The sequence below is a fragment of the Nicotiana tomentosiformis genome, chromosome 6 (genome assembly GCF_000390325.3).
Source record: "Nicotiana tomentosiformis chromosome 6, ASM39032v3, whole genome shotgun sequence".
In the NCBI taxonomy this organism is placed as follows: domain Eukaryota; kingdom Viridiplantae; phylum Streptophyta; class Magnoliopsida; order Solanales; family Solanaceae; genus Nicotiana; species Nicotiana tomentosiformis.
In genome coordinates, this window is record NC_090817.1 from 115255236 (window position 1) to 115265737 (window position 10502).

The 10502-nt window shown below is 36.1% G+C and overlaps 2 protein-coding genes across 2 annotated transcripts; one reads left to right on the plus strand and one right to left on the minus strand.

The window, feature by feature from the left end:
* Positions 1-2405: 2405 nt before the first annotated feature.
* LOC138894618 (uncharacterized) lies at positions 2406-5137 on the minus strand. Its single transcript, XM_070179328.1, has 4 exons — positions 4124-5137; positions 3567-3725; positions 3144-3401; positions 2406-2435 (listed from the first exon to the last, which is right to left on the minus strand). Exons 1-4 carry the CDS (start codon positions 5135-5137, stop codon positions 2406-2408), a joined length of 1461 nt encoding a protein of 486 aa, XP_070035429.1.
* A 3356-nt stretch (positions 5138-8493) lies between these two features.
* On the plus strand, positions 8494-10286 carry LOC104095775 (protein RGF1 INDUCIBLE TRANSCRIPTION FACTOR 1-like). The gene is made up of 4 exons (XM_009601974.4): positions 8494-8686; positions 8777-8965; positions 9054-9269; positions 9621-10286. The coding sequence occupies exons 1-4, from the start codon at positions 8684-8686 to the stop codon at positions 9858-9860; spliced, it is 648 nt and encodes a 215-aa protein (XP_009600269.1). The 5' UTR covers positions 8494-8683; the 3' UTR covers positions 9861-10286.
* The last annotated feature ends 216 nt before the right edge of the window (positions 10287-10502 follow it).

Below are 10502 nucleotides of genomic sequence, written 5' to 3' on the forward strand. Positions count from 1 at the left end.
ACCCTACTAGTACAAACCTATTCTCCAAATTTGTTCTCTCGCTGCAACAACCTTGCGAGCAAGCATCTTTACTCTTTTCTTAGAGGTTGGGGTGGTGGAAGGGATGATCGTGGGTGTGAAAGTCTAATCAAACTGAATTTCAGTTTTGAAAAAACTTTTGAGTGTATCCCTAAAATCTGGGTACTTCAATTCGATTGGGACTCTTTTGAACAGAATTGATTCACTTGTAACAGATAAGTCCAAAAGAAGTTTGGAATTAAGTAGGACTCTGCTCATGATCCAAACATTATTATTTCAAGTTATGCAGAGTGTAGAAAACATACTGTGTTATCTTGATGAACCTGGTTCTTCACTGAGAATACTCTTGTATAAGTCTAAATTTGCCAAAATAGAGAAAATATCATTAGAGATTAATGATCCATTTTAACACATGGCACAAGAGTATACTATTGAAAGTATGAGACTGAGCAAAAATTAATCTAATTATGTACACAATTTTCAGATTTTCTAACCAAAAATATATTTTTTTTCGTTGTGTACTCTGAATTGGTCCTTTTAGGAGATCTTAATCATCCCTAATTCTAACCTGTTCCTTTCAAAGTGATCTCTACTTAGGGATTTTGTGAAGATATCAGCTATTTGCTTGTCAGTAGCACAAAATTCCACAGTGATCAACCATTTTTCATAGTTATCCCTCAAAAAGCGATGCCTAACATCTATGTGCTTAGTTCTCTTGTGGTGAACCGGGTTCTTGGTCATACTAATAGCACTAGTGTTATCACAAAAAATGGGAATACAACCAACATCAATTCCAAAATCCTTTAATTGATGTTTGATCCACAATAATTGAGCACAACATGAAGCATCAGCAACATACTCAGCTTCACCAGTAGATAAGGCCACTGAATTTTGCTTTTTCGTGGCCCAAGACACAAGACATGAGCCAAGAAAGTGTGTCATACCTGAGGTGCTCTTTCTATCTACAAGAAAACCTGCATAATCAGCATCAGCATATCCCAAAGATTGAAATTACTACCTTTTGGATACCAAAGACAAAGATCAGTGGTGCCTTTTAGATATCTCAAAATTCTCTTGACAACAGTCAAGTGAGACTCCTTTGGATTTGCCTGAAATCTTGCACAAAGGCCTACACTGAAGACAATGTCAGGTCTACTAGCAGTGAGATACAACAATGAGCCAACCATTCCCCTATACAACTTCTGATCGACAGATGAACCAGGTTCATCTATATCCAACTTTGTAGTTGTTGCAATAGGAGTGTCAATTTCTTTGAAATCTTCCATTTTAAACCTTTTAAGCAACTCTTTTACATACTTCTGTTGATGGATCATAGTTCCATTTGGATTTTATTTAATTTGTAGGCCTAAAAAGAAATTAAGCTCACCCATCATGCTTATTTCAAATTCACTCCTCATTAGTTTAGCAAATTCTTTACTTAACTTATCAGTAGTTGCTCCAAAGATTATATTATCAACATCTATCTGAACTACCAAGAGATACCTTTTTCTTTCAAGAATAAAGTATTGTCAATTTTATCTCTCTTGTAGTCATGCTCAAGCAAAGATTTTGATAATCTTTCATACCATGCTCTTGGCGTCTGCTTGAGCCCATAAAGTGCTTTGTCAAGTTTGTACACATGATCAGGATTTTCCTTGCTTTCAAACCCCGGAGGTTGCTTGACAAACACTTCTTCCTTTAGATAGCCATTAAGGAAGGCACTCTTGACATCCATCTGGTGCAGGGTGAATTCCATGTAAGCAGCAAAGGCTATAAGGAGTCTTATTACTTCCAACCTTGCAACTGGAGCAAAGGTTTCATCATAGTTTATGCCCTCCTCTTGGCTATATCCTTGAACTACCAATCTTGCCTTGTTCCTTGTAACTGTTCCATCTTCATCAAGTTTGTTTCTGAAGACCCATTTTGTGTCAATTACTGATATGTCCTTGGGTCTTGGTACCAGATGCCAAACTTGACTCCTTTCAAATTGGTTGAGTTCATCTTGCATTACATTTACCCAGTCTGTATCATACAAAGCCTCAGCAACATTTTTAGGTTCAATAAGAGATAAAAAGGCATCAAAAGCACAAAGATTCTTTAATGAAGATCTGGTTTTGATTCCAGAGGTTGGATCAGTATTATGTTCTCAATGGGATGAGAACTTTGATACTTGTAAGGTTTCACAACCAACTGGTTTCCCCTTGATGTTCCTTCAGTGTTTTGTTGTTGTGGAACAGGTTCATGGACAGGTTCCCTTGATGTTTGAGAATCATTTCCTCTTTGTTCTATTCCCCCTGTTAGGTTGCCCTGGGTAGAAGGTCCTATTCCATCACCTGTTCCATCTTCCAGTGCAGCTTCAGTCTGGGCTGCGGTTTCATTTAAGTTTCTTACCAGCCAATTGCTTCATCATCATGTTCCTGTCTCTTAGAAAGAATGTTAGTTTCATCAAAAACCACATGAACACTTTCTTCAACACACATAGTTCTTTTGTTATATACCTTATATGCTTTACTATGTGAAGAATATCCCAAGAATACTCCCTCATCACTTCTGGTATCAAACTTGCCTAGGGAGTCTTTACCATTATTGCATCCAAATGACCTAAGATGGGATATATTTGGTTTTCTCCCTTTAAGTAACTCATATGGAGTTTTCTCAATAAGAGGTCTTTTCATGCACCTATTTATGATGTAGCATGCAGTATTTACAGCTTCTGCCCAGAAGCTATGAGGCAGTTTACTAGAAAGAAGCATAGTCCTAGCCATATCTTCAAGTGTCCTATTCTTTCTTTCAACTAATCCATTTTGTTGTGGAGTCCTAGGAGCAGAAAAATTATGATCTATGCCATGCTCATCACAAAATTTAGCAAATTTAGCATTTTCAAATTCAGTGCCATGATCAGACCTAATTGATGCAAGTTGATTACCTAGTTATTTTTGAGTTTTTCTAACAAAAGAAGTGAACATGTCAAATGCTTCATCTTTAGATGTTAAAAATAATGTCCAAGTAAACCTAGAGTAATCATCAACAAGCATCATCACATATCTTTTACCACCTCTGCTTAATGTTCTCATTGGACCACAGAGATCCATATGAACCAGTTCCATCGTTCTGGTAGTACTTACCACTTTCTTGCATTTAAAAGAGGATCTTACACGCTTCCCCCTTTCACAAGCCTCACAAACTTTGTCTTTATTGAACTTAATATTAGGCAGTCTTATCACCAAGTCCTTGGAGACTAATTTGTTGAGTTGACTTAGACTTGCATGTCCAAGCCTCTTATGCCAAATGAGGGGATCATTATCCAGCACACTTAAACAAGTTAGTTCATTCTCTGAGAGTGTGGACAGATCTATAATATATATATTATTCACTTTTTTACCCTGCAAAACAATCTTGTCAGTGATACAATTTATCACAAAACATTTAGTAGAGGTGAATGCTACCAAATTACCTCTATCACACAATTATGACACACTGATTGGGCTATACTTCAGGCCGTCTATCAAGTAGACATTCTCAATGGAATGAGAGTCATCATTACCTACCTTACCAACCCCAATGATTTCACCTTTCTTTCCATTTCCAAAGGAGACATTTCCTCCTTTGAGGTCCTCAAGTGAAAGGAACTGGTCCTTGCTTCCTGTCATATGCGTTGAGCAGCCACTGTCCATGTACCATATTTGGCTGCTCCCCTTCACTTGAACCTACAAAAGGAAATCAGGGGTTAGTCTTAGGAACCCAAACTAGTTTGGGTCCCTTTCTTTAAGCAAAAGAATGAATTAAATTCTTTTTAGCCCAACTTGGTAACTAATTCTTCCCTTGAACAAAATTTTTGTACTTTCGACTGGCCCTTTCTTTTGCGTTACATTCACTTTTATAGTGACCAGTCTTACCACAGTGAGAACAAAATCTTGTTCTCAGGAAGAGTGAGGTACTTGCTTTTAGGATCCCACTTAGGTAGCTGATTCCCAAAGCCAAGTCCTCTTCTATTGCTACTGTGATGTTCCTGTAGCCATGACAAAGCATCGGAGGACCTATTACATTTACTAGTTTTGTCTAATTCATGATTGACCTTGCCTAGATCCTCCTTTAGCACTCTTACCTTCTCATCCTTCTTATACAACTCATCTTTCAGTTTGCCTACATTTTCTTCTAAAGTGAGTTGTGTGCAATCATATGTCTTCTTACTGGTTCCTAGTTTCAGTTTTAGATTTTCAGATTTTAACTCAAGAATATTTGCTTCAAATGTATGAACCTGGTTCTTCAGAGCAGTATTTTCACTCACAGTCTCACTAACTCTGAGTTCCAGATTCTTACACTTTGCTTTTAAAATCACACAATCCTTAGACAGCTGTTCTTTTTCTTTATTTATTACCTCAAATTCATCAATGAAATCTAGCAATAATTCAGAGAGTTTTTCTTTAGACAAAAACTTAATCTTGTCTTTGAGATGAATTATACTTACCTCAGATTCCTCATGAGATTCCCCATCTGATTCTCCAATTGCCATAAATTCTTGTTCATCTCCATCTTCATCATCTGATTCCTCATCTGAACTTTCTCCCCAAGCAGCAACCATAGCCTTTGTTGAGTTCTTCTTGGGATGAACCTGTTCCTTCTTCCTATGCCTTCGTTCAGATCTTTCCTTCTTCCATTCAATTTCCCATTGAGGACAGTTCTTGATGTGATGATCAGTCTTCCCATACCTGTAGCAGCCCTCATTGGTCATTTTTTTAGGAACCCTTATTTTGTTGTAATTTCCACCTCTTGAAGAACCTTTTCCTCTCATAAGGTATTTCTTGAAGTCCTTGGTGATCATAGCCATTTCATCTTCCTCCAGATCAGCACCTTCAGTGATCCTGAGTGTCAGGCTCCTTTCCTTCTTGGGCACATCCATCTTCATGGTCTTCCTTCTAAGTTCATACGCAGTGAGATTTCCAATCAACTCATCCAGTTTAAGAGTTGAAATGTTCTTAGATTCCTGAATTGCAGTGATTTTGCTTTCCCAAGAAACTGTTAGAACCCTAGTCAGAATCTTCTCGACTTTGTCTTCTTCAAGAAGAGTCTTTCCAATAGACTTCAGTTCATTAGTCAGTGTGGTGAACCTTGTATACATCTCTTAGATGGTTTCTCCTTCCTTCATAGTGAAATTCTCATATTGAGAATATAGTAACGTTCCTCTGGACCTCTTCACCTGAGGTGTTCCTTCATGAGCTACTTGCAAAGTATCCCAAATTTCCTTAGCAGTAGTACAACTTTGAATTCTATTGTACTCGTCTGGACCAAGTCCACATACGAGCCATTTCTTGGCCTTAGCATTCTTCTCCCATTTCCTCAAGTCGTCAGCAGTGCAGTCAACTCTTGTTTTTGGCACCTCTTCTCCTTCGGCATTTATCTTCATGGTAGCTAGTAGACCATATGTGACAATGTCCCATAGCTCATAGTCTTATCCTATGATGTGGTCTCTCATTCTATTTTTTCACCAGGAGTAGTACTGGCCATTGAAGAGTGGTGGCCTAGCAGTGGATTGCCCTTCCCAGATTCCAGGTGGTGCACTCATCTTGATCTTCTCCTAAGGTGTTAGCCTCTTCAAGGATAACCTACTCTGATACCAATTGATGTTTTATACATCAATACCACACAAGAGGGGGTGAGGGGAAGGGGGAGGAAAAGATTTGTGTGGTGTCCAATTTTTCACGTGCACAGATTATAGAAGGACCTGGTTCTTCTATGTGTTCCAACTACTACTGTTGCGGAATAATAAGTACAGAAAATAAAGAACACAAGTATTTTACGTGGAAAACACCTGGCTCAAAAGGTGAAAAAAAATCATGACCTACTTCCCAGTAGGATTTTTCCAAAACTCTTCACTAAATTACTGAGCCAAAAACTGCATTTATAAAATACTTTTATAAATCTAGGATTAACTCTAATCCCGTTGTGGCAACCAGCCTCTAACTGTTGCGACAACTTTAAGTTAACTCTAACTTGAATACTTTGAGTACCTATTACAATTGCCTCTAGATAAAGCTGAAAGGTACAATATGAAAACACCTATTACAATTGAACTAGAATAAAAGACAGACACTTGGAGCTGGTTCTTCTATCTGGTTCATGTAACTTTAGGTTCGCACACTTGAATCACACACGAACTGCTTGCAAAATATCTTGCTATTTTGCTCTCAATTCACGTTTAACTTCTGCTTTTGTGCGTCACCTGTAGAATGAGAACTTCCTGCGATTTATAGAGTTAGTGGAGTAGAAAGCAACTAGAGTTCTAATGCTACTCTTCCTTGGTGGAAGAGTTCTAGTTGATCTCAACCTCTAACTCTTCCCTTATCTTGGATAATGTTCTCGCTGAGTAAGGAGACATTCTCCTTATCAATTATGCAATCTTTTCGATCAGGAGATATCTATTATTATGCCAGATTTCGTCCTGTATGTGTATCTCACGTGCTTTGAATCTGCCCGTGTCTATGCCTACCAGTGATGGACCTGGTTCATCCCTGAGTTCCTTTGTCAATCTTCAAAACTATCCTTTCCTTGGGCCAACATAGACCATATTGCAAAAAACTACTCCAAAAATAAATGCTTTATTTATTTATTTATTTATTGTAATCGGTATATTTTTATGAGGAGTAGTTTATAGAAGATGATCAATGAGCAGGATGATGATCGATCCTTTTTCAGTTGAGGTCAATTGCATTTTCTTATAACAATTTAACTAATTTTGAATAACACCAATGCTTGTTCCATTCACACAATCTAATCTTAATCTAATCGCTATTGAGGGTGGAATCTTGAACCACATCACTGACTTCGCAAATCTTTTAAAAAATTAAATAATAAATTAAAATGACGATTGACGAGATTACCCCAAGTAGTAATTGAACCCTCTAGCTGTAATTAAAATGACGATTGGTGTTTCTAAGTTTCTTGTTTCCTTTTCTTAAGAAGAATTTTTTATTTTACAAGAGAAAACATTCAAGAATAAGGAGATCGAGCGAAAGTACAAGAAGAAAGAGCTCCCATTGTTTTTGAATGATTGAAAAAGCTCCCCATGTACTGTTGTACATAATACTCCTAGAAGAATGCAAAATGAAGTTTGATTAAATAACCTATTTATAGAGCGTGACTCATCATTGTTTGCTCACCTAAGAAGAGCTACAAATGCCCAATTTCCCCGTTCCATTTGGGAAAATCCAGTTATATTTTTCGTTTTCTTTCCATTATATGTCACAAACCATTAACTAGTAAATTACTTGGTATTTTCATCTCAACGTAGCGTGTTAATAATGTAGCAACAAAGTTGGATTAATCAATGTGTATCCGACCAACTGTTACTGTCTGAATTTACAAACTATATTAGAATATTGTTTAAAGTAATTTTGTTTTGACGGATTTGTCATTGAAAAGATTTTTATTTTCTTTTCTGTGATTTTACTACACATGTTTAGCATTCTGCAAAGTTATTCTACTAGTAAAGAAATGTGTGGATGAATAATGGGTAAAATAAATGAGAAAATTGACATTCCCAACAGGGATGATATGGTGGTTAAGTTTTCAACAGATATACCATGCGCACTTAGCACAACACCTAAATGGTCAATAATGGACGAAATATACCAAATTGTAAATGGGGAATAATGCCAACTCACTATTGAAAACCCCACACCCAATTGAATATTATAAATTATACTTAATAAATCTAATGGACATGATTATCTAGTGAACAACAGTTAAAGATAAAGCAAATAAACTAATGGGGAAAAAGTAAAAAATAGCAATGACAAGACCTAATTACAAAGAATATGTAACACATGAAAATGAAAGGGTACTAAAGTATAGAAAAGAAAGGAGGAGGTCAGTTCCTTGCGCCCGACGTATTTCTTGGTTTTGCCTCGGAGCTACGTTCGGTGTTTGTTTATGTAATAACAGGATAAGAATGACTCACAAATGAACCCAATAAGTCGAGAAGCAGCGGATTCTAAAATTTTAAATTAACGATTCTAATAAATTTACATATATTAAAATTGAAAAAATAGCGTTCAAACCACATATAACTTGAGGCGAATACATATTAAATCTTATGGATACGTCGAAGCCATTATATTTTTTAAAGTCGCATTTACAATTTCATATTTATTAAAAATTCAAAAATTTATTAATATTATACTTCGATGTATATCTTAGATTCGCCATTTTGCTCAATTTTAGTGGAGGTAATGAACACATAACATATATCTTTACATGCAACTGTATCATTATATTAGTAATTAATTAATTTATATTTTTACTTTAATTTATTTATTAATTATAATAAATTAGTAGTATGATTTAAAGTAAATATTGTCTCTTTTTCTCGCCCTTTCTCCAATCTTTATGTAAAAATATGAAAAGAAATTTTTCTCAAGCCCACCCCACTGTCATCCTAAGTCCTTACAAGTACCCGTCATTTCTCTCACCCCCTCCACTTCCTCAAAGGCAAAACCCCCCTCTCCTCTCTCTCTTTCTCCAATAAATTCTCTCTCTCATATTGCCACTCTTTTTTCTCTGGAGAAAGGAAAAAAACCAAAGCGTTACTACTGAAAAGTATTTCAAACTGGCGATCGATAACCAAGATATCACAATCCGTGAAATCAAGCCTAAGAACAGGCGAATCATGGTAAATTTCAAGAAACCACCAATCATTTTGGCTTCTGTTATATGGTGAAATTCTTTTATTTTGCTGACTCTTTCTTTTTTCTGAGTATAGGGACCTGATGAAGATGACAATAGGTGGCCTCTTTGGTTGAAGCCATTACTAAGGGAACGATTCTTTGGTCAATGTAAGTTACACGCTGATTCTCACAAAAGTGAATGTAATATGTACTGTCTTGACTGTATCAATGGCCCTCTCTGCTCTCTCTGTTTAGCCCATCACAAAGACCACCGTGTTATTCAGGTTCGCCATTTTTCATCTAATGGAATCACAAAATTGCTCTGTTTTTGGCTGCTTCATTTTTTAAACTGAGTTTCTTTTGGTGAAACAGATAAGGAGGTCATCGTACCATGATGTGATAAGGGTGAATGAAATTCAGAAATATTTGGACATTTCTTCAGTTCAGACATACGTTATCAACAGTGCTAAAGTTGTGTTCTTGAATGAAAGGCCACAGCCTAGGCCAGGCAAAGGGGTGACTAATACCTGTGAAGTCTGTGAAAGAAGTCTTCTTGATTCCTTCAAATTCTGCTCTCTTGGTTGCAAGGTACAGAAATTTCTTACTCCTAGATTTTCCATTAATTTCTCTGTTCTCTTTCCTTATCAAAATATTTCTTGCATTTTATTTGACTTTTATTATAATTGAATTGAGTGCACCCATAAAATTCTTGAATCTGTACATTTCAATGTATTAGCTCAATGGTCATTTACCTCACTGGTCCATTGATTGCAAATATTTAGCATTTTCAAAGTATTATCTCGGAAAATTAAAGAAAGTTGGATTTTTGAGATTGGCAATTGATTATTGTTGCATTTATTGTATTTCCCAATAGGAGTAAAAACTGATATTTTAGTCTTGATTGTTCAAGGGGATTTCTAAATTAAATCAATTTTACAGATTGTTGGGACATCAAACAATTACGTGAAGAAGCCGAAGAATTCGCCGGAGAAGAGGACGCCGGTGAAGGCATCGGAATCTGAAGACTCATACAGTAGTAGCAGCAGCCATGGCCGGAGAAACAAGATTCAGAGTTTCACTCCGTCAACGCCGCCTCCAACTTCTGCTAATTACAGAATGGCCAAGCGAAGAAAGGGAATTCCTCATCGATCCCCAATGGGAGGACTATTCATAGATTAGTATTTGCATCGCAGTCCTTTAATTTACATCTAAAATGCATAATGTCTATACTAATACAGCCTAGTTATCATAATAATGCAGCTCCTAAAAAACCCACCAAACACTAGTGCTTTCTCCAAAAAGGCCAGTGTTTTTGAGCTCTTTCGTCCAAAATAGTGGTATTGTATAAATTGGAGGGGTGGAAGTTGAAATAAGAAAATATGAAAGGGACTAATATAGTGAAGTTAGTAGGTGGGCTTAGAAAATAAGCTACTACTATAGTTTGATGAACTCTATTAGATAGACTGGCTTTTTAGCTTTTGATTGTTTATACATAAGTTTTGAGTCTCTTTCAGCCTGTGTAATCTAAAATGTAAATATATCGTGAATGGTTGGAATACTTAACAAAGTGTCGACATCTGGAATGAAGCTTTAGCATTGTAATCATCTCATCTGTTTTACTTTTGTATAACTGATGACACTCTACTATAGTTAAAATTTTTAGTTCTAATCATTTCTTTTTATTTGTAATGGTATAATTTTCATGAATAAATATTAATTTCGAAAATAAAATAATATTTTTTGAAAAAAAAAAAAAAAATTTCTTATGGCCAAACCAGTCCTAAATTCATGTTAAATGAAATAAAGTGGCTCTCTTTTATG